This window comes from Microchirus variegatus (genome assembly GCF_963457635.1).
Source record: "Microchirus variegatus genome assembly, chromosome: 1".
Taxonomy (NCBI): Eukaryota; Metazoa; Chordata; class Actinopteri; order Pleuronectiformes; family Soleidae; genus Microchirus; species Microchirus variegatus.
In genome coordinates, this window is record NC_139802.1 from 32,236,276 (window position 1) to 32,260,583 (window position 24,308).

The window sequence follows — 24,308 nt, forward strand, 5'->3', positions numbered from 1 at the left end:
TCAAACACACGATTCACAAAATGACACGTTTAAACTCACTAATGGAGTGGATCAAAGACTCATGCGTGCTGTGATGTAAAATCACTGATTTTCTCTATGGCCTTTGGTGCAGGGAGTGAGCGGTGTACAAAAGTGGCACAGTTTCCAGTCAGAAAGCGCAGTGATGAGCATTTTCTGCCACATAAAACGCAAGGGTTTTGTGCATTTATATTTGGCTTTGCAGTTCTGTGTACGTTACTAACCAGACTGGTGCAGTTTACTGCGAGTTTATTCACTATAATTGACTCCATGAGTAATTCACTGTTTGCCTCCATCATAACATTGGCTCGGGTCACATTTTTTATTGGAAAACCAATATTGCCAAAGTGACTAATCAATGTAATTGTGTGCAGCAAGTATAGTGCCTCTCAGCGAAGCCTCGATACTTCACTCCAGGTGTAATTGAAGTGAACACTGGCTTTCAGTGTGCCGCTCTTCAGCGGCGTTAAAACAGCCGGCAGCTCTGCAGTGTGTGTGTTATTTCACCAACTGTGAGTAGTATGAGCAGTTCTGGATGGCTGAGCATTATTCTCTGGAGACACGTCCCTGTGCTGATGGAGACAAATGGGCCTGGCTGAATTTCACTTCCCCAGCTGAGGAAACAGAGTGGCTGGCTCATGCCCAGGGGAGAGGACGCTGCCGAGAGGGAGAAGCTCCAGGGAGGGAAGATTTGCCGAATGAGTGGATGTAGCTCGGATTTGAAATTGAACCCTCTGATACTGAGACTCTGGTTTATCGCTATAATCTAGCTCTATGACTGATGCATTTTTGGTCAGCTTCTCCACGCTTTGGAGATAACGCTGCGTGAACCCTCGCTGTCAAGTAATAAAGAGCAACCGAGGCTAAGATCTCTGTGCAATGAGGCAACAGAGCATTAGCGAACACACACACACACGACACTTTCCGGTTCTAAAACAGGTGGCCACCCGAACAGCTCTGCTCTCCCATGAAACTCCGGCTCCCACATCATCATTCCCATGCATAGCTTTGTCGTGATCCAACAGCCTGACTCATCATTGTGTCATTTACAGCTAATCTATCGTTCTCTCTCTCTCTCTCTCTCTCTCTCTTTCTCCTCCCTGTGTAGAAACATCCACCATATACTGAACCTGTGTCTGGACAGAAGCGCCGCAGTCAAGTTTCCAAGTTTGCTACTTAAAACTGGGTAAGGTGCTGCTGTTAGCCCGTGGCCAAAAGGAAACGGACTTGTAACTGAATGATTGTTCAAATCCCAGCACAGATCAAGGGCTGGGCTGCCCTTGAGCAAGGCATCTAATCCCCAAAATTGCTCCCCAGGCACAGATGCTCCTGCATCTGACTTATACTGTATGTTCACTGGTATGGGTGGGTTAAACGCAGAGGTCAAATTCACTATCACTAATTATTAATATTATTATTAATTATTATATTACTTATTCTAATTCTGTTAGCTTTCACAAAATGTTTTTATTTTTATGTTTAACAGTCAACTTTTTTTTCTGGAGTGTGGATTAGAATGGATTAGATCTTTATTGATCCCAAAGTAGGGATTATCGGTGGTTACCACAGCAAAAGAAAAAGGTCAGGATTAGAAGAGAGACAAGTACAAAACAGGACGAGAATATGTAATGAATTAAAGGTGCCATATGTAAGAATGTGGTCAAAAACAGTTACTACATTCAAATTCAAAATACAGAGGTCTACAGAGGTTTCGTTTTCTGACGTAACTGCCAACCCGTGGTTGCTCGGCAGCTGAGACTCTACTGACTGCAATGATTGGTAGACGACGGTAGGTGGCGCCACATGCCAAAACATGATTTGCAGTCTGCAAAATATTTTTTTAATGCAAATATTTTGTCTGTACTGTTGTTGTTGGTGAGTTCAGTTTGTTATATGAACATTATTCCTGAGTCTCTGTGACATTTTAGGAGGATTTTATGGCCAGTTGCTTTAGATTTATTACATAATGCACCTTTAAGATCAGTGTAAAAATATAGAAATACACGTGGAAATTAGAAGTACTGCAATAAAATATAGAATAGGAAATTATATTCTGTATTATATATATATATAATTATATATTGCATATTTTTAGTAGCAATAATTGCGCGGAAGTCATAAAAAAACGAGCCAAGCAAACTTTAAAATGTGACGTATTTCCCAATTTCACAAATTCACTATGATTTTTGTTTATGTAAACAAAAACCATGTCATCACATTACCTATAGGTTGTGCTGAAAAAAGGATATAAGACACTATATGTACGTTTTAACATGGTAATGCGGGGGGGAAAGCAGCCTGAAAGTGCTGTGTTCTTTTACTGAAAACATGACTGCCAGTGGGGACACAAGGAAAATGAAATCTTAGCCACCTAATGAGTGTTTTCAGTGGTGGAAAGCTGATCGTGTGTCATGAAAAAACAACTGCAGGCCACAGCAGTCAGTGAAATAACTGTTGCAAATTGTCTTAATGAAAATCACAAACACTCTCTGGAGAAGTAAAGATCAGCTGGCCTGAAAAAAACCCTCAACATTCCTCCCTCTGGTCCAAGTGTGTGTGTTCCTCTAAGTGTCAACATGCCTGTTGGCATAAGTGTGTGTGTTTAATGTGAACCCATTCCCATTCCTGTAATTAGGGCGTATGTTTGATGACGGCCAGGCTCTGCAGCACCTGGCCAGCCAGTCGCAGCGTGACCCGTTGCTCCTCTGTCTCAGGTGGTTCTGTGTTAGCGGCTGCTTTATGAGAGCCGGCACAGCCATTCTTTTCCTTTTTTTTTGTTCCCCCTCCACCCGCCAGCCAGAGGCATGTGCAGGGTGTGAGCACAGCTGCTGCACAGCAGGCAGACGGGAGGCCAATCATTCTCTCAAGTTAAGACTGCAAGCAAGCGGAATACAAAACAGAGAAGAAGACTCCCCTTGAAGTGACCTAGAAACCTGTGACTGAGAGCGCACAACCGCAGAAACACAACAGGGAGAGCTCCGCAGCTGCCAGCTGCCTCCCTGGACATACGGCGCGGCAATAATTGATTGTATATGGACCATATTAAAGCATCAATCCGTTTTATTACAGCTGTGACAGTAATGCCTGAGTAAAACTAGAAATTAGTTTGCAAATCTCTGCCAGGGCTGACTTATTATCATCGCTAGACGCTTAAAGACACTATCTCTTGCAGTGTTTCCCCAACGTTTTTATCCAGAGTCCAACTTTTTAAAGATGAAAAACCATCTGAGCCCATTAAAAAGATATAAATCACAACAAGATGGTGACAGATTTGTGCATCATATAATATTTCTGGCTATTTTACTGCACATTCTAATATTATTTTCATGTGTTAATCTTAGGGAAAAGGCTGGAAAAATTCTGCATATTTATTTGGTGACCCAAAAAATATCTCCCGTGACCTGTGTGTGGGTCCCAACCCAGTTTTTGGCAATGACCGATCTATGAGTGGAAAACCACATTTGAGTAAAAGTAGCAGAAAATGACTTTGGTAGACGTTAAAGTCGCCTATTAGAACCCTACGCTCTTAGAAATAGAAGTGCTAAGTAGAACTATATAAGGTTCTTTGGCTTGTCCTCATAGGAGAACCCTTTTTGGCTCCAGGTAGAACCTTTTTATAAAGGTTCTATCTGGAACCCTTTTGGAGGGTTCCACCAAGGATCTTTTTTAAAACCATTTATCCAAGAAAGGGGTTTTAAAGGGTTCCCTGGATCAAAATGGTTCTTACTGGAACCATTAGTGTTACCAAGAACTCTTGAAAAACCCTTTCTTCGGAAAGGGTTTTTCAGAAGCAAATGGTTCCAGGGAGAACCTCAGAAATAAGAGTTCCAAAAGGGTCCTTCTACAAGGGCTGAGGTTCTACCTGGAACCATTTGCTTCTGAAAAAAAGGGTTCTTGGTAACACTAATTCCAGTGTGTTCCAGTAAGAACAATTTTGATCCAGAGAACCCTTTAAAACCGCTTTCATGAATAAAGGGTTTTAAAAGGGTTCTTGGTGGAACCCTCCAAAAGGGTTCCTGGGACCCTTATTTCTAAGACTGCACTTGTGAAATCTGAACTATTTTCTGTACTTGAGTATATAAGGGCTCGGTCTTTACTAAATTTAGCAGACAGTACCTCGTACAAGCACACTTAAGAAACAAATCTCATATGAACGATCCCTTTACGCATCAGTTTAAGAACTGACATAAGGTTGCGTATATTTCGATTGAGTCACTTCCTATTTTCAGAGTCTATCAATCTGAGTGAGTTATGAAATGACCTGCTGGAACAAATTCTCCTCGTTGAAGAATCATCTGGTAAATGGGAGTAACTCGAGTGTGCACTGACTCTCTTAAAGCTTTAAAGCTGCACTTACCCTATGTTGATATTAAGTTCTATCTGTGCCTGCTTCCTAAATTCTGCTTTGGCTGTCGGAGGCTCAAACAGCGTGGGCATGTGAGGAAATCTTGAGGGATCTGGCTTCACCTTGCGCTGCCTCTCTCTCTCTCTCTCTGAATGAAAACTGACTAGAGTCTGGTGGGAAGAAGGGATGAAGTGCTAATCCCTTTACCTTCTGCTGCCTCATCACCTTAGAGCCCCCGACGTCCCCGGCATGTATCTGCAGATGTTGAGGATTTCACCTTCTAACTTTCCATGCATTATGCTTCCCTTGGTGTTTACGTAATGTCAGAACTGAATCCAGGAACCCCTCGAGCCCCCGGGTCCTGTGGGCTTTTTTCCAAGCAAATTATATCATTAGATCACAGAAAAGTCATCCTGACCGCATATGAAAGCCATATGTCGACTGAGATTTACAGTATATGTTAAGACCAAAATACTACATCTGTCTCTCTTTTACGCAGACTTCCAATTTCAGTTTATTTCCAGGTGGGTCGTGGTAACTGGCTGGGCACAGAGGATCTTCTCATTCACTGGCCATCTCCTCATCTGGCACAGACGGACCTACAGCACCATATGATTAAGTAGATGAGCTCAACTACTTCATTTCCAACACATAAAGTTCCTTTTCATCTTCGTCTATTAGGAAAAAACTCCATCAGAGTTGCTTTTTTCTGCAAATTCGATAGGTTATAGACGTATTTTTAAATGAACATGGGGGTCAGTAGCGACTTACAGCTCGTGTGCACCTGAGTTAATGCAACCCTGATGGTTTATGGAGCGTAATTCAACATTTTATATACATCACCAACGTTTTCGGTTTTTCTTACCATAAGGCACTGATTTCTTATTGGAAACAGACTGCTCATTCTCCTGCACCAAATCCCATTCAGAGAATCAGTGTTTTTAACTCCTGTGGACGCAGGCGTTGCTCTTCTGCTCTTGCCTCATTTAGTCGGCCTGTTTCGCTGAGGTTAATCCGAACAAACAATTTAAATCACCAAAGACACAAAATGAATCAGGAGAACTAATTGATGGAGGCAGCAATTGCTCAACAACTCCTGTGTACTATGATGTAAAATCGCAGATTTTCTCAATAGACTTTGGTGTGGATTTACAAACTGCAGTTTCCAGTTAAAATAGGATGTCTCATATGAAATAAAGCAACACATATATTCTATATATATTAGTGATTATCCTGTTATGCTACATACTATAAACTATTGTTGAGGAGGTGCAGTAGTACAGTCATGTTATGCGTGGATTGTTCCGGGGGCTCTGTGAATTAGTTATTCTTCACATGACGTGATCCATGCTGTAGTGATGATTCATAGAGCTTCTTCTTCTTCTCAGAAGTAAGTCCAGGTCACGGCGCTTCACTAACCTTACTTCCATGTGGTTTTGGTGCAGTTGTGATGGACTGTCTGTGACACCGTGACGGATGGAGGCTCTCGGTCCAGCAGCAGCAGGAACAGGAGGCCCCACCACCGCCGCCGTCGTCTCTCCGTCACCTCTGGCCTCCACTTTATTCCAACTTAAACACTGTCACAAAGCTGGGATTCATCAAACGCTGGCCTCTCGACTGCAACACATAGGTGATGGAGACTTCCAGAGAAGAGGAGGAACGCTCGCGAGCCAAAGCTAACACCGCTGCTGGTTTTTGATGAGCGCAAATTCAACATCTTCGTAGATAAGTCAACGTTTCAGGCAAATCACATCACAGCAAGAGTCCTATTTAATCATCTATGGAGTCAGGTTTTATGTATTAACAGAAACCCCTCTAGGCTTTAAGCAACGTTGGCATCGTGTGGAAGATTGTTGTTATGTGTTTGTTTGTTGTTTTCCGATCTCCATACACACTATAAAATAGGATTCAAGTCACGTTATTGTTGAGTCAGAATGAAGCTCTTTCAGACAAACTATGCTTGAGTCTGCCAAACAATCAAACCAATCAATAGGGTTTAATTATGTGGCTGATCTATGTATGGGTGACCCCATCCCCTCCCCATCCCCAAAAAAACATTATTACCAGAGCATGCAAGCGTAGCAGAACAATGAGAATTTCCGCTCCCTCGCTCCCCTCCTCACAGTCGCTGCGAGCCACTCCACTCTGCTGATTATTGCTCCCAGCTCTGGTCAGCCTTCACCTCACTTTAATGAAATCACTCAGTGCTCGCTCCAAAAAAGAAAACAATCCATTGTTTTCCTCTGTGTTTACAGTGCTGATACACACAGTATCACCAGGTGATTGTCAGCTGAAGACTGTGAACGGGGCATAGCAGATGTAGTAAAATTGACACTGAGGTTATCTCTTCTTTGCTCACATGGCCTGATCAATGGTATCAAAGACTTAGTGTAGATTTGAATAGGTGAGCCGTTTGTTATGTGGTCAAATCTGTTTGGAGTTTTGTTTTTTTTCCCTTGTGTCCCCAATGACAGATTTATTGACAAATTTATCGAAACTTCATGGAACCATACTTACCAAAGTACCTTAATAACCTGAATTATCCCTTTAACTGAAGCACCACACCATGCTTGGTTGAGTTTAGGACTTTAAAGTGCGTGTAAAGCGATTTAAAAAAAAAAAAAAACGTTGTCAGCTTGCAGGAAAATGCCAAAATTGAATGACTGAAAAAAACAATAACTTGGCGTTTTTTCAGCAACATTCTCTGAAATGCAAGCGAACATGAACACACACACACTCATAAACTTTAATTGGGACTGAAGCAGTCTGTACAGAATGCACACAAACACATAGCTCGTTTAGCTAGAGCCCTGCTCTCTGTCTCCCTCTTTCTCTGTCACTGGTACTGCAGCCTCACAGCAGGAGTCTGCGCTTCTTTTTGTTCTTCTTCTCAAATTCATTCCCTCATTTTTAGGAATTTTAAATAAAGTGGTGTAGACAATAGCGTCACAGCTAGCAAACCAAATGTATTAGTGTTGGAGCAAATTCACCGGAAGATGGTAAATGACATCATCAAATAATTACGATGTGGAACACCTGCTGCTCGTTTCAGTCGCTAAAAGTCCCCAATGACCAAAAAAAGTCACTTTTTTGTCACTCGTGGGTTTTGACAACTCGCTAAATATAGAGACAAAGTCGCTAAGTTAGCAAGACTCTTGGTGCGTTGGCTGCGTCCAAGTTGGAGCCACCCCGACATAGGATTCCAAGATGGCTGCCACCCACGTCAACATTTCTCTACGCTACTGTGTCGTGGTAATTGCACTTTTGCCCAATTTGTTTCACAGTTAATCAGTTGGACGCGTAGTACTGTTAAATTTTTATATATGGATATGTTGCTAAACTGTTTGTGGGTCCAAAATGTAGAGCGTTGTTCTTGAGCGCTATTGCTAACAATGCCAGGTAGAGCGTTGTTATTGAGCGCTATTGCTAACAATGCCATGTAGCCTGTGACTTATTTTAAGCTGTTTTTTGCTTGTTCTCAGCCCCTATTTCCTAATGTTTTAAATGTGGAAGAAAAAAACAGGGGAAACCCTAAATTTGCTTCACACGCTCTTTAAAACGAGGCTGTATGTGTGTCCAGCCTCAGGTTTCCTGCTGCTGCTGTTTCTCCTCCAGCTGCCCATCTCCCTGTCAGCTTATTCACTTTTATGTCACTTTTTTTCCACACATAGTTTCAGTCTGACGGGTCCACGCTGACCCAGCATTGAACAGCACAGCGTTACTGTATCATATTCTCCGTCTGTGTAACTTGTGACTCCTCCTGTTGCGTCTCCACGCTGCGCTGCGCTCCTGTTCGTTCACTCCTCTCTGCAGCTCCGCAGCGCTCACTGCCATTTACTGTAAATCAACTCCGTTGCGCATAGATGCCGCTGCGTGCGTCTTATCTCTTCCAGCGTCTGTTGCGTCGTCTTCAAAGTTAACGTTTTCTTTTTCTTCTTTTAACTTTTTAACGTTTTTTTTTTTTCCTTTCTTTTTCATCCACGTGGAAATGGAATATGAGGAGTTTCCCAGAGAGACGCTGTCACTGGATTAAAGTAAGAGCTTCTTTTAATTTAATAAAACAAACAATAAAAATATATCGTTAATTGAGCAGTTATTAAGCAATTTGGCCAATATTTGCAGCAGTGCAATATTTTCAGCAGTGCAATATTTTCACAGGTATACAGTAATAATAATAATTATTATTATGATCAGCAATGTTATTGTGATTATTAATAATAGTCACAAAAATAATATTTTTAACATAAAAAATTGGGTTTATTGTTTAATATTATGAGGTTATGTTCATTCATATTGTTCATTAAGTTGTGTAATGCTATTCTGGAATGTAGTTTACAATAATATATTGTGTCATCTATCTATCTATCTGTAGAGATACAGTAAATAGTATTTGTAATAATAATAATAATAATAAAAAAATATAGTATTATATCCTACTGCTTTTGGTTCCCACCTGCCTTTGTTCAGGGGGACTATTAAAGGTGACAGTCAGAGTTGAACATGTGAGGTTGATTAAATAAATGTGTTAGTTGGTTATAATTAGTGAAACACAACTGTAACCTGTGTGTGTAAACCACAGCTCAGAGGAACCTACAACAACAACAACAACAATAATAAAAAACAGTAGTGGTCGTGTTGGTAACATCACTGTATTCATGACAATCACAGCTGCTGTGAGTGCTCCCCCTGAGGATGAAAATGGATCCTGCAGTTGTGTGCTTCCTCCACACACTGCTGGTGCTGATGGTTTTACCCCCTGCTGCCTCCGTCTACTGCCCCCGGCCCTGCTCCTGCCCACAACCCACTGAGCTCCACTGCACCTTCCGCTCCCTCGCTGCCATCCCAGCTGCTGTGTCTAAAAATGTGGAACGCATGAATTTGGGGTCAGTCAACTGATACTGATACTTAAACGTGCTGTCAGTCATTGAACATTGACTGCATATCGATACCCAGGAGTATTTATTGTTTCTCATGATGTGTTATATATTGTTTCACCCGTTCTGGTTTTGGTGTTTCAGGTTCAACAGCATTAAGATCACAGAAAAATCACTGGCTGGTCTGAGGAAGCTGGAGCTTCTGATGGTTCATGGAAACGACATGCAAAGTGTACCTGATGGAGCATTCAAGGACCTCATGTCTTTACAGGTATATTTTATTTCCAGTAATATATCCACAATAAATACCCTAAATAGTCTCTGAATGTGTTCAAATGAACTTGTATTTTGTCTATGAGTACCTTTACTCACATTCTAAAAGATCCTTTAAAAAGACTGAATGAACTTAACTTCCATAATATCTTAGAATAGTTGAGGGGAAAATAGTACAGTAAAGCTTACAGAACATTAAATATCTTATATTTAAATCATTTTCTTGTATCTTATTCCCCACCTTAATTATTACAGTATGAAGCCCATGAGTTTGGTTTCAATACTTTCTTGAAATGGAAATAGTATAAATGTGTTCTGAAGTATGATGGATGTCTTTGACTGGGTGTGGCAGAGTTGATAGGATTCATACTGTTGTGATGACTTACTTTCTTCTTGTTGCTTCACTGGATTAGATGTTGAAGATTAGCTACAACAAACTGAAGGAGATCAACAGACACACCCTTCAGGGTCTGCGCTCGTTGGCCAGGTTACACCTGGACCACAATCAGCTGGAGTTCATCCACCCCGATGCCTTCCAGGGCCTCACCTCGCTGCGACTGCTGCAGCTGGAAGGCAACCAGCTTCAGCTGCTGCACCCAGCGACGTTCACCACCTTCACCCTCATGAACCAGTTCCACATCTCCACTCTAAAGCATCTCTTCCTGTCAGACAACATACTCACATCACTGCCATCCAAGTTAGTGGCCTCAATGCCTCAGCTGGAAAACCTGTACCTCCATGGGAACCCATGGACCTGTGACTGCAACATGAGATGGATCCATGAATGGGATAAAAACTTACCAGGTTAAATCTTTTGTTTGTTTTAACTGAAAAAACATAAGACAGGCATCATTGCTCTTAGTGAAAATATGGCTACCACAAGGAAAGAGATTTTAGCCACTTGTAAAGGTTCATCTGATAAAATGGAAATAATGTGTTTGTTGCTTTATGCTTTATCCTGCTGTTTTTGTCTTTTTCTTTTTTTTCTGACTGCGGGCTTTGTAAACTTCAAAGCCCACACAGAAAATCTGAGATTTGACATCATAGCACACACAAGTTGTTGATCCACTGCTGCCTTCATCCCTAAGATCAGAGTTTTAAATTCTTTGTTCTGATTTATCTAAGCAACACATGTTTTTGCAAAAAGGCAGCAGGACACCAGCAGATCCTGTGTCCCCACAAACTACACTGAATTTGGTGTGGGAGATTGAGTGGTTTACAAACCTCATTTTCCAACCGCAAACGGGTGTCTAATGGCAAGATAAAGAAGCAAAGATATCCTTACGATATCATAGACTTAAACAGTCTTTGCTTTTATCAGGTGAGGCTATTGTCAAGTGGCTAAAGTCAGTTTTTCCTTCTGTCCCCACTGGCAGCCATGTTTTGAGTGAGGGCAAACATCTGTGTCTCAAACTGGTTCTCGGTTCAGGGGATTCACTTGAACCCCGACCTAAATGGTTTCACTGCTTTTTTAAAGTTTTTATTTTTCTAAAAAAAAATTAATTGTTTTCTTTTGCTTTAGGTGTCTTGAAATGTAAAAAGGACAGAGCCCTTCCTGGTGGACAGTTGTGTCCAATGTGTTCTTCTCCCAGGAACCTCCAGCAGAAAGAGCTCCAGGCTGTGGAGAGCATGGTCTGCAGCAGCCCTGTCATCAGTTCTCCTCACAGGACTTCCCCACCCGAGGACACTGAAAGTGAAGTCATGACTGTAGACACTTTTAGGGAACCATTTGGAAACATCTCACTGGGTCTATCTGACGAACATGGTAATGAGGTGGATCTGGAGTGCAGAGTTGGTGAGCCTGGGGAAATTACCAAGATCAACTGGGACCAGGTAGACCAGCTCCAACTGGCCTCTAACATCACTTTGTCTGTGGATCTTGAATGCCCCGTTGATAGAGAAAAGTATGAGCGGCTGTGGAGGCTAATTGCTTACTATAGCAATGTGCCAGCTCACTTACAAAGAAGGGCTATGCTCAGCAAAGAGCCTCATCCAACCTATGTGTATAAGCAGGACTCTGAGAAGGATGCGCTTTACTATACAGGTGTTAAAGTTATTGCCATGGCTCAGCCGGAATGGTTAATGCAGGCTTCAGCAGACTTGCAGCTGAACAGACTTCAGTCATCAGCCAAAACAGTGAAACTGATCCTCGGCTTGGATCTCTCTGAAACAGTGGAGGTAGAGCAGATGCAGAGACAGAAAAGGTCCTGGGTCTTGATCGAGTCAACAAACATGACTCATAAAGTGTCAACTGCTATCCTGGGAAACCCAAGTCAAATGGACTGTAAAGTGCACAGTTCTGAGCAAGCTGTTATTCAGTGGATACTACCAGACGGCTCCAGAGTAAAAGCCCCGTTCAGCAGTGCAGACAACAGGGTGTCTGTATCCAGTGAAGGGAGGCTGGTCATTAAATCAGTCAGCCACACAGATGCAGGAATTTACTACTGCATCGCCAAAGTTCATGGGGACCTGGCTGTCCTGCCGTTCTATCTGACAGTGCAGGAGACCTCCAGCTCTCCTCCAGGAGAGGATGCCTTAGTATCCCCGACTGAGGTATTTGTAGGAAACCCCATTTCCGTGCCTTGCTCAGCATCTGGCTCCCCTGATGCTGAAATTACCTGGATTTTACCAAGTAAGAGCATAGTTAGTATCCAAGACAAATCCACACAAGCTTTTGTCCACCCCAATGGCACCCTTCATATCCCACAAGCTCACTTTTCAGACAGTGGTCATTACAAATGCATTGCCATTAATCAACATGGTGTGGATACACTGGCTGCACAAATCACTGTCATCAGGCGTAAAGGGCTGATAAGGCCGTTAAGAAAGTTTCCAGCGAGACCTCAGTCAGCATCGGGCGTCAACATTCAGATTAAAGTCCTCGCAGATGATACAGAGGCATCAGGTGACATGGAAGTAAATCAGGAAGTATCTTCAACAGTGAAGCGACAGGATCCTGTGAGAAGATTTCCGACAGGTTTGGCCCCAGGGAGGAGGGGCATCCATCCGTCAAGGAGTACATGGCGGAGGCCACCAGTGCTTCGAAAGCCAACGGGACCACAAGCTGAAGACAGGAAGCCTATAGTTGATAGCAGGAGGAGGATTAATATGTCAAAAAGGAAAATAGACCGAGAGCAATGGGCTCATATTTTTGCTAAAATCAGAGACAGAAATGGCCAGAGTAACGTGACATCTCCTCCAGTATGGCACACAACAGAGAGAAGGCTGACTGAGCAGACAACACAGGCACAGGAAACTATTGAAGGATCATCAGATGACATGACTGTGGATGACAACGAGAGCCAAGATGACCTCACAATAACACCCACTCCAGTGCCACATACACAAATTAAAGCTAATAAGCACAATATACAACGCCAGGAAACCGATGACATGGCTAATCACTACAATGCACATAGTACAAATGAAATGACATCAAACAGTCAGCACACACACATTACATATGCTTCAGTAGTGCCAAACACAATGCAGACTCCGTCCAGTGCACCGCACACAAGCCACGATAGAAACTTGGATCCATACAGCACTTCAAGCACTGTATTCTCCCTCCCACAAACCACATCTGTTCCCCTACATGCTGTCACTGTCTGGCAGGCGAAAACAAACAGTGACAGCGATAGTACATTTTCTCAAAGACAGAATCATAGCAAAGATACAGATGTTAATGGAGTCAAAGCAATGGATGGGTCCCAGGCATCTGAGAGAAGTGAGAATATAGCGAAACCCAGTGTCGCTGCCAGTGCTAATAATGACAGAGAGCTTTCTTCAAGTGGAAATCAAATGATCCCTTCAGTTGACCCAGTTGAATCAGATGGAAGCCAAGAAGAAAATGGAAACAATGTGAGGGAGACTGCAACGTCACGGCCGCATGCTCAGCCACAGGACACAACACTGCTCACAGCAACCGCTCCAACAACTGCCCTTGTGCCTGAACCTGTAGCACAACTTCCCCCACGTCTCAGACAGCCAAACTCCAGGAGAAGGAATGGGAGCCGGAGGAGAAGACCAAACAAAAGGAGAGAAAAGTTGAATGAAACCCCCCACTTTTTTGCTTCCACGCCTGGAAATGCGCACCTAGAAACAGTCCGGACTACTGCTTCTTCCAAAGAGCTAAAAATAGAACCATTAGAAGTTACAACAGCAAAATTCAATACCACTATTCCATTCACCGAGAGCCAAGCAGTATCATCAGGCAGTCTGAGTCATAATGAAAACACAGTCTCCAGGCTGAACACCGAGCCAACCACCAAGCCCCCTTCACGATTAACTTCACCCCCAAAAATGAAGGATAGTCTTCACCGCTCTGCCAAACCTCTTTTTAATCGCACATCAGTTGCACCATCATTTCCAACAGCCTCTCCAGCAGTGGGTCATGGAAAGATGAGTGTGCAAACAGCCTTGAGACTTTCAGAGAGTGCATCTCTTCCGAGAGGCTTTGATACACTCACATCAACCACTCAGCAGATATTTACAGTCAGCAATTTTCCACTGGGGAGTCTTTTAGATACACAACAGACGAGCACTACAGAGGAACCTGATGGATCTGTGCCAATGTCTGACAGTTCCTCTGTGGTTTTTCGAACTACAACAGTGCAAGCAGATCAGTTAAACCATCACTATGCACCCACTGAAAAGGATGACGGGGAAGCACTTGTGAAAGACAGTGGGATGCAATTTTCTCTACTGCCACCCCCAACTGCCTCATCTGCTTCCTTGATTAAGAATGAAGCCAAAACAACTACTGGATACACTTCTCCTAGTTTGCTTTTTGAGGATGATTTGGAGATGAAAGAGGTTACTACAGAGAAACTCAAACAGCCTGGGAGGTATTATCACACTCCCAGTCAAAGCACACTCAACGATTCAACGGTTGATCGACTTCTTAAAGACACAACAGATATTGTTATGGTTGATGCTCCTGTCAGAAGTACCACCGTAACATCATCTCCCACTGAGACCTCATCGAGACTTGATGCTGTGACCCCATCCACAGAAGTGTCCCGCGTCACAGTACCGTTTTCCACAGCAGCTAAAGTGGAGTTCTCGCTGAAGGCCACTACTAAAAAGACTCCTCAGATCACAGAAAACCACAGTCAAGACCAGCAAATCAAAGAAATCGTTACAGAGTCAGACAACCATCCTACAACCCAGTCACCTGACCACAAAATGACTTCCCCAGCTTTAAAACTGAGCAGGGGGCAGACAGTCACTCAGGAAGCCACTTCTGCCCCAGCAATTACAACAATCCAAAGCAATCCATTTAGAGAGAGACTGCAAACGAGCACTCAGGATGTGTCCACAATGCACCGACTACCTGGACAAGGATCTATTCTAAGAGGGAAGCCAAGGATAATGAAGAGCAATTCCCAAACATTCTCTGTGAAAGCTGAAACAGATGCTCAGCTTCCCTGTGAGGCTCAGGGCGAACCAAAGCCATTCCTGTCATGGACTAAAGTTGCGAGTGGTATGTATGAATAAAAGTCTGAACTGACACGTCCTTCTTTCCAGAGACAGAGGACAATAAAATATATACAAACATGATTTATTAGATGTATCTTGTATAAAGCAAAGTGTAATCCACGACTAGCCCCTAATATTTTATAAGCCAGATAAATGCCTTTGCACATCAGTGGCTTTGCTGCCAAAATTATGGATTATTTGTTGGAGAATTTATTAATTATTTAAAGTTTAAGAATCGGGGAAGAAAATCAGGTGGTTGCTCAGTCCTTTTACAGACTAAAAATAATAAGTAGTACTGAAAGAGGGAAGAAGAAATGATTGTTTGTTTCAGGGGATTCAACTTTAAACTTTGGCTCTGCCAGCCATTTTGAAAACTCGAGGAAGGTTTGGTTTGTTAGTATATTTAATGTCACAGCATCAGTAACTCGCATTCTGATTTGTTAGGTTTTACTGGCAGCAAACATTGTATTGAACATATTTGATTACATATAGTCTCACCTACCCACAGAAGCGTTCTTTTCTTAGCAAAAACCCTAACTGCAATGCAGATTACAAATGATTATTTATTATAATAGATAACAACTCAAATGACCGACTCAAATGTTTTAAATTGTTAGGTTCAGTTAAGTCAAGGTGTGAAAGAGGGTTGTTAGGCTCACCTGAGAGACCCAGTCTGCTATTGTGTCTGTGTAATAAAACACTGTTGTGTCTGAATAATGTGTTTTTTTTCATTCATGTAGGGGCAAGTATCGCTCAGAACACCAAGGTTCACAGGTTTGAGGTCCATCCAAACGGGACCTTAATCATCAGGAAGATACAACACATTGACGGGGGCCAGTACTTGTGCACGGTCCAGAACCAGTATGGTACAGACAACATAGTGGCCAACCTCATTGTTCTGTCTCAACACCCGCGGGTGCTTCAGCCTCGCAGCAGAGAAATCACAGTCCACCTCGGTGGGAAAGTGGATTTGGAGTGTAAAGTGGAAGGGGATCCCGTGCCTAGCGTCACGTGGATGCTCCCAAACCATGTCCACATAACTGCTGCCTCGACTGGTTTGTCCCCGCAACAGCGTTTGGCTGTCCTGGATAATGGAACCCTCCGGATCAGCCAGGCCAGTTACACAGACAGAGGGATTTATAAGTGCATCGGGAGCAATGCAGTTGGAGCTGTTTCTGTCTCAGTTCATCTTCATGTTTCAGCGTTGCATCCTGTGATTCAGCAGATAAAAACTGAAAACATTACCCTCTCAGAAGACACCAATGCTTACATTCATTGCACCGCAACAGGTGTCCCTCAGCCTGTCATCCGCTGGATGACACCTGACGGCATCCAGCTCACTTCTTCCCAATTTTTGACTGGGCGCAATCTTATGGTCTTTCCCAATGGGACACTCAACATACAGAAAGTAGGCCCTGGAAATGTTGGTAAATATGTGTGTTCAGCCAGTAACACAGTGGCGACCAGCAGGAGAACTGTGATACTGACTGCGCGGAAGACACTTTCCTCCTCCAAAGCCAATATCATTTCATCGTCACCAAAGAACACAGACGTAATGTATGGTCATACACTGCTACTCAACTGTGTGGCAACAGGAGAGCCAAATCCTTGGATTATCTGGAGGACACCATCAAAGAAACTGGCGGATGCTCAATACAGGTATAAAAATGTGCTGATCTGACATTCCTCTTCAATCTCTGTTGAAAGTTAGAATCCTCCAATCACTCCAATGTGTTTTTGTTGTTGTTGTTTTTTGTAGTTTTGACCCCAGGATCAAGGTCTTCCGCAATGGCACCATGGCCGTCCGTTCTGTGACTGACAAGGACAGTGGTGACTACCTGTGCGTGGCACGTAACAAGATGGGCGATGACTACGTTCTGCTGCGCGTCAATGTTCTGACAAAGCCAGCCAAAATTGAACAGAAGCAGCAGCGGTCCAGTCAGGAGGTGCTGTACGGTGGCGATTTAAAGGTGGACTGCGTGGCGTCTGGTCTCCCCAACCCTGAGATCAGTTGGGCGCTGCCAGACGGTACCATGATCAACCCTGTGAAACAGAGGGAGCGTGTAAGCGGAGGACGCAGTCGCAGGTATGAGCTGCTGCTGGCGGCCCGTGTCTTTGCTACCTGAACACCTAAAACCTGAAGCATATTTATACGATATTAAGCTAGTTATCAGTATAGGGGGAAGCCACGCCTCAAAAAACATGAACTATCCCTTTAAGTTAAGGGGCTTAGTGGTGACACTGAGTTAATTATAAGGATATATTATTCTCATATTGTGATTTAAAATAGGTTTCACCCAAAAAAATGCAAATGCAAAATGTCATTGTGGATAATATGTGTATTAATCATATTTCTGTTCGACCCTCTGCTTGTTTTGTAGGTATTTAGTGTTTGACAATGGGACATTGTATTTCAATGATGTCGGCATGCCAGAAGAAGGCGACTACACCTGTTACGCCGAGAATCAACTTGGAAAGGATGAGATGAAGGTCAGTGTCAAGGTCAAGGTTGCAACTTATCCGCCAAAAATCCAGGATAAGAACCAAAAGAGCGTCAGGGTTTTCTATGGTGAAACAAGCACAATTAGATGTAACGCCAAAGGGGATCCGATGCCAGTCATTACATGGATATCCCCAACAAACAGAGCAATTTCCCCTGCATTAGATAAATATCAGGTTCTGGATGACGGGACTTTGGTTGTTCTAAAGGTCCAACGTTCTGACGGAGGTAACTACACCTGCATGGCCAGAAACAGTGCCGGACATGACCATAAAGTGGTCAGGATGGAGGTCATGGTAACACCTCCAATGATCAACGGCATAAGAGAAACCAGCAGTGTCATAATAACAGCTACCCGGGATCAGCAGAAGCTTGTGGACTGCGTGGCAGCAGGAACCCCCAAACCTCGCATCATGTGGGTGCTTCCAGGAAACGTGATCCTCCCTGCACCGTACTACAGCAACAGAATGACCGTTCACCAAAACGGTTCCTTAGAAATTCGGTCACCCAAGAGGACAGACTCGGGGCAGCTAACCTGTATCGCTCGAAATGAAGGAGGCGAGGTCAGGCTGGTGGTTAATCTGGATGTGAAAGAGTTTGTTGAGAGGCTGCGAACCAGAGGTACAAAAACAGAAAGCCTGTCACTGACTGTGGGGAATACCATGACATTAAACTGCTCATTTGAGGCCTCAACACAACCTCACGTCACTTGGATCTTACCTAATGGCACGCCGTTGCTTAACGGTGCTCGATTCTTGAAGTTTTTCCATCGGCATGATGGCTCTTTGGTCATCAGTAATCCGTCTGTGGGTGAAGCTGGTATGTACCGCTGCCGGGGGAGCAATTCTGGAGGTTTTGTGGAGCGTACAGTCACACTGTTTCCAGGAAGAAAGCCAGAGATCATCAACAAATACAACTCTCCTGTTAACGTCAAGATTGGTGAAAGATTATTGCTCCATTGTTTAACCAGTGGTGAACCCCCCAGATTAACATGGACGCTACCCAGTGGGGTTGTTCTCAATCGGCCACAAAGAGCTGGACGATACTCTGTCCTTCCCAACGGGACACTTGCAATACAGCAAGCGTCAGTTCATGATCGAGGATCCTACGTATGCCGTGCTTCCAATGAGTATGGTAGCTCTCTGCTTCCTGTTACAGTAACTGTGATCGCGTACCCACCACGGATTACCAATGGCCCTCCTTCTGTGACCTACGCCAAACGTGGAGTTGCTATTCAGCTGAACTGTGCAGCAACAGGGATGCCCAAAGTGGAGGTAGCGTGGGAAACGCCCAATAAAATGCGTTTGGTTGTCAGCGCACAGCCTCGTCTCTTTGGGAACAAATATCTGCAACCACAAGGTTCCCTCATCATCCAGGACCCGACACAAAGAGATGCTGGCACGTACCGGTGCACGGCCCGGAATGCCATTGGCACAGACTCTAAGGCGACATTTCTCAATGTGTTTTGAAGGATTTCACTGTTCATAGCGGTTGATGCCGTACTGTATGCCCAAGCAACTGCCTGGTTAAAAGCAGCTAATGTTTTTAATGATAAAAAAAAATGTAAAAACTGCTGTCGCAATGATGAAACAAAGAGTTGATTAGAACATGCAGTGGTACTTTGAGTGTTTGCTGTACAGTGATCAGAGGTTCAGTGGTGTTTTGTGCACCATAGCTTACAGTTTCTACCATTGTGTGCATATTCCTCATCACTGGGAAATATCACTCAGCTTTTCTTCTTCATTGGGCAATTAAGGTTTTAAGCCAATGATTTTTATTGTCTATTATACATGTATATAAGACACTTTGGATCACAGTTCAGGTTTTTTTGGAGTGTGGTTGTATGAGGTGCTTAAACAGGGTCAGCGCTGATGACACAAAGCTCACCTTGTAAAACCTTTTCTCCACACAAGAAAATCCATTAAGAAAATCATCTATTTTTAGGTCACACAGGAGTTCCACTGCTGCCTCCACCAGTAAATTCAAATGTGTTATTTTGTGACTGCGGTTTTTGAAATTGTTGTGGTCGGATTAACATAAGTGACACAAACAAAGCCCCAGTGCACCAGCAGCTCCTGTGTCCCTGCCAGCGAGAAACCCAAATATTCTCTGGGGGTTTGCAAGATTTTCGAGTCGCATTCAAGTTTCCATTTGGAAAAGAACATAAAATGTACTCCTAAAATATCAACTAATAGACTCAAGCGGGCTTAGATTTTATTAGGTCAGCCTTTTGTCCCTGCAAGCAGTAACTTATAAAACCGCACATCTGAAACCTACACCTAAATCTTTAATATGACCAAAAATGTAAGTACAATGGTCCTTGCAGTCTAAGGTTAACAGTGAAAACATACTAAAGTGTTTTTTTATTGTTATTATTATTATTATTATTATTATTATTATTACACTGGCCATAAAAAAACTACTTATTTTGCACATTTTCACTGTTTTGAATAGTTATGCCTTGTACTTTTATACGCAGACACAGGGGAGTTAACACATAAAATGTGACTACCAATGATAAACTATTTGAATTTTACCAATAAAACTGGGAAAACCTGGAATTAGTGCAAAACTGTCTTGCCCTCACATTTGCTCCAGACATTTTGTCAAACAAATCAGGTGATCAGCCTCTGCTATTTGTTCCACTCAAAGCATGTTGCAGTAAAGCGATTTTCTTATATTTGTTTTTGTTCGCTCTGTGGCGTCCTTAGCTGTACACGTGTACCTTTGCTTTCATGACATAGTTCAGTTATGTTGACAATGACAGATTATGTCCAGCTATAAGGAATTACATAACTTCTCATTTTATAATTATTGTTTAACTTAATTAAAACTTGGATTTAAACTATGTTATATGTTGCGGGGGTTGTTTTTAAGGTGTCCTTTAAGACATTTTATAATTTGTTTGCATTTTATGGCGTGTGTTTCCACCGGCTTGACTCGACTTGACTCGCCTCATCGCGGTTATTTTGCGTTTCCACTCGTAAAAGGAAGTGGAAAAGGGAGTTTATAGTCAATCAGAGAGTTTCTCAATCCTGGTTTCATACGGTTCGTTATCAGGCTTTTGCGGAGCTCGACTGACCCTTTGACTCAGATGTGTTGAAACAGGGAACTGTCTAAATAAAGCATGCAGGACCAAGACTGAGAAACACTGATCTATCACAAGTGCCACATCAGTATTCTGCGCTACACCATCTTTAAATCTGCGTCTGAATATGCTGATGCGAGTTCATTTGTAAATTATGTCTATGACAGACTGTGATGCACAGCAATTTTCCTCAGAGTTAAATAAAATAATTCCACTCTTTTCTACTACAGTTAAAGTCAAAAAAGCACAAACTTTTTTTTTATTATTGCTGAGGCGGGGAAAGCAAAAGATGATGACTCAAGAACGTTTGCCACTGTACTACTATCCTTGTGTGGGAATAATGTTTTTAAAATAACATGGAACTATCCAAAAAAGAAAAAGGCTTTATGGATAGAAGCTATAGGTTGGACGACAGATATAAAAGTAGTTTTTTTTTTTTTTGTTCTTTGCGGTGAAATTAATCAACAGAAAATGTTCATGTCCAGCCAGTGCGGAGAAGATGAAATGGAAAAAGTGCTCAACGTAGCATTTTGAGGAAAGGGGAAGTAGGTCACCATTTGTTTGATGAGGAGAAACGATGCTGTCATTGCTCTGGGAATGCAGCTGTAGTTTACTCTTTAGAAGGGAAAAAAAACATCTGGATCCATGTGGAAATCTCCCATTAGTTCAGCTGATTCGTCGTCTGTCTTGTTAAGTATCAGTAACTGTGTTGGTTATTGAAGATCAACCAGTCTGCGTGCACCACTTCATCAAACTTCCAACAAAAATCATCTTAAGCTTTCTACCTTCTTGAGGATGATGTCAGCATTTTCCACCCGACCAAAAAAAAACTGATTAGACTTCAGTGATGAATGTGTGACTAAAGAGGTCGGACAGCTGAGGCTGCGTTCATGACCTCTTTGTGTTATAAAGCTGTTTGTGACACACGATCTGCCTGAATACAGTTTGGAAAACTTGCACATGTGCTCATCTGTTTCCCGTCATGTGTGACTGGATTTTACAGTCAGTCTAGACATTTATCAGCATCCAGAGGTGCCACCTTTTTAAGTTGCTTACATATGACCGTGTAACAGTTAGTCACAGTACACTGTTAGATATTAAAGTGCTGAGTAGAACTATATAAGGCTCTTCGGCTTGTCCTCACAGGACAACCCTTTTTGGCTCCAGGTAGAATCTTTTTTATAAAGGCTCCACCCGGAACCCTTAGTTTTTCCAAAACCTTTTTAAAACCCTTTATTCGGGAAAGTGGTTTTAAAGGGTTCTCTGGATCAAAATAGTTCTTACCAAGAACCCTTGAAAAACAAATGGTTCCAGGTAGAACCTCAGCCCTTGTAGAAGGACACTTTTGGAACCCTTATTTCTAAGAGTGTAGCTATAGTTACAAAGCTGACATAGGGAGATGTAGGGTTTTTGAGGCCTGTTCACCTCAAATATCTCTTTGTTAAATAAATTGGTAAACCGAGGTTAGGTAGGGTTAGGGTTAGGGTTAGGGTTAGGGACACCTCAACAAGAAGTAGTACAGAAGTGCACTCTTAGAAATAAATGTTCCAAAGGTGTTCTTCTACAAGGGCTGAGGTTCAACCTGGAACCATTTGTTGTTCAAGAGTTCTTGGTAACACTAATGGTTCCAGTAAGAATGATTTTGATCCATAGAACCCTTTAAACCCCTTTCCTGAATAAAGGGTTTTTAAAGGGTTCTAAGTGGAAACTTTATAACATTTTGAGGCTCTCATGGACTGCTTTCAGCCTTTTGAGGACAAGCCGAGAACCTTATATCGTTCTATTTGGCACTTTTATTTCTAAGAGTGTAGTAAAAGTTTTCAGGAGTTCTTCCAGTCCAGTCATTCACCCACACATTTGTGGAATGTTCCCAATGTTTTAGATGAGATTTATGTGTAATAATAATAAAATTGGTAAACAGAGGTTAAAGTTAGGGTTAGGATCACCTCACAACTCCTTGAAAGAAAGGACGTAGTACAGAAGTACACAATTAGAAACAAGGGATCCAAAAGTGTTATTCTACAAGGGCTGAGGGTCGACCTGGAACCATTTGTTTTTCAAGGGTTCTTGGTAACACTAATGGTTCCTGTAAGAACCATTTTGATCCAGAGAACCCTTTAAAACCCCTTTCCTGAATAAAGGGTTTTAAAAGGGTTCCAGGTTTTCAGGAGTTGGTCCAGTCCAGTGATTCATCCATAAATTTGCGGAATTTTCCCAATGTTTTAGTTGAGATTTATGTGTATGTGATTTAAACAACGTGCATTAAATTAAGCTGTAATTCATTTACCCAACATTTTCTTTGAAGTTATTCCTTTACCAATTCAAAAAGAAAATAGGTGGCTGTAAATGAGTTGCTACTTTTTGGGTCATGATTGTTTGCCATCTTAAAAAAGTGGGTATTTCTTATGGGAAACTAAAACTTAAATCAGAAAACCAAATTGTAATATTGTAGTGCAGAGATCCACAATCCTGGCCACAGCTCTCCTTGATAATCAGGAGCTTCATCGACTGCACCTGTGTTCTCTCACAGCTGAGGACAGCTGGATCAGCCTGACTCGGAGGATACGAGGGCAGGTAAGAGCTTCTCTTCTCGGCTGGTTCTGTGTCTCCAGATTAGAAATCAGAGAAGTCAGAGTTTGTTGCGTAGTCTCGATTGAAATCATGTTGTTTATTAGAGAGTGGACTGCAGTTTCAAGATGAATGAAATCAGATGTTTCAGTCTGAAAAAAGACTGTATAGCTTATGAGTGACCCTTCATTTAATCAAATCATGTCGTCTTTTGTTCAGTTGCAACTAAATATATGTTTTAGTGCAATGCGTCACAAACCTTTTTCAGTAATTCTTGTTGGGCCAAGTACCCCCACTTTTGGTTGCAAAACACAGTGCAGTGCCATTTGACCCCCATTGGAGGGGGGAAAAAATAGTATTTTAGTGAGTTAAAAGCACTAGTGTGATCAGCGTATGACTGGAGATCTTCACGTTCACTCTTCCCGGCTGTCGCTGATGGATCGTTCAAAGCTTCAGCTTCAACTGTGGAGACTTTCTCGATCAACATCAGTGCGTACGTGTCTGAGCAACAGAGATGCCGCGTTTGAAGAGCCTTTCAAAGCTCTGCTCGGTCAGAAGACATGAGCCTCACTGTGTGTGTGAGCGGCGTCGATGTAGATTCCTTGCTAATGAAAGAAACGCCGTGCGAACTCTGAGGCGTCTGTGTGATATTTTGATCATGTATTTGTAATATACTGCTTGTTGTTCAGTCTGTTTACATCAGTGCTGAATTCCCTTCATGAACTCATGTGTTCGTATAAATCACACGATCATCCGTCTCAGGAAATGAGGCTCTGCGCTGCAAAAGAAGTGGCTTCGGCAGTATTTTTGTGTTCAGCGCTCAGTAAACCTGACTGTTCAGAGTCAGACTTTCTGATTTGCATACAGAATATTGTACTGACGCACATCTATTATTCAGCTTTTAATGTCACCTGGATGAATAAAGTTCACGTACCATGTTTTTGTCCCTCACTCAGAGTCTAAAATGAAAGATAAATGAAATAGGAATTGAGCCAGAGTGCTTTTACAGAAGAAAAATGTTTTTTGACAAATTAAAAAAAGGATAGAAAAAGACAAAATGGCCACATGTGACTTTAAATTGGACCTTAGTCTTTGTCATTCATTATTAAAGGTGCATTATGTAATAAATTTAAAGCAACTGGCCATAAAATCCTCCTAATA

At 42.5% G+C, this 24,308-nt stretch overlaps 1 protein-coding gene across 1 annotated transcript; it reads left to right on the forward strand.

Moving 5' to 3' along the window:
* Positions 1-9,035: 9,035 nt before the first annotated feature.
* mxra5a (matrix-remodelling associated 5a) lies at positions 9,036-19,132 on the forward strand. The gene is made up of 7 exons (XM_083887922.1): positions 9,036-9,246; positions 9,382-9,508; positions 9,924-10,314; positions 11,033-14,995; positions 15,732-16,650; positions 16,751-17,077; positions 17,373-19,132. Exons 1-7 carry the CDS (start codon positions 9,056-9,058, stop codon positions 18,958-18,960), a joined length of 7,506 nt encoding a protein of 2,501 aa, XP_083744048.1. The 5' UTR covers positions 9,036-9,055; the 3' UTR covers positions 18,961-19,132.
* The last annotated feature ends 5,176 nt before the right edge of the window (positions 19,133-24,308 follow it).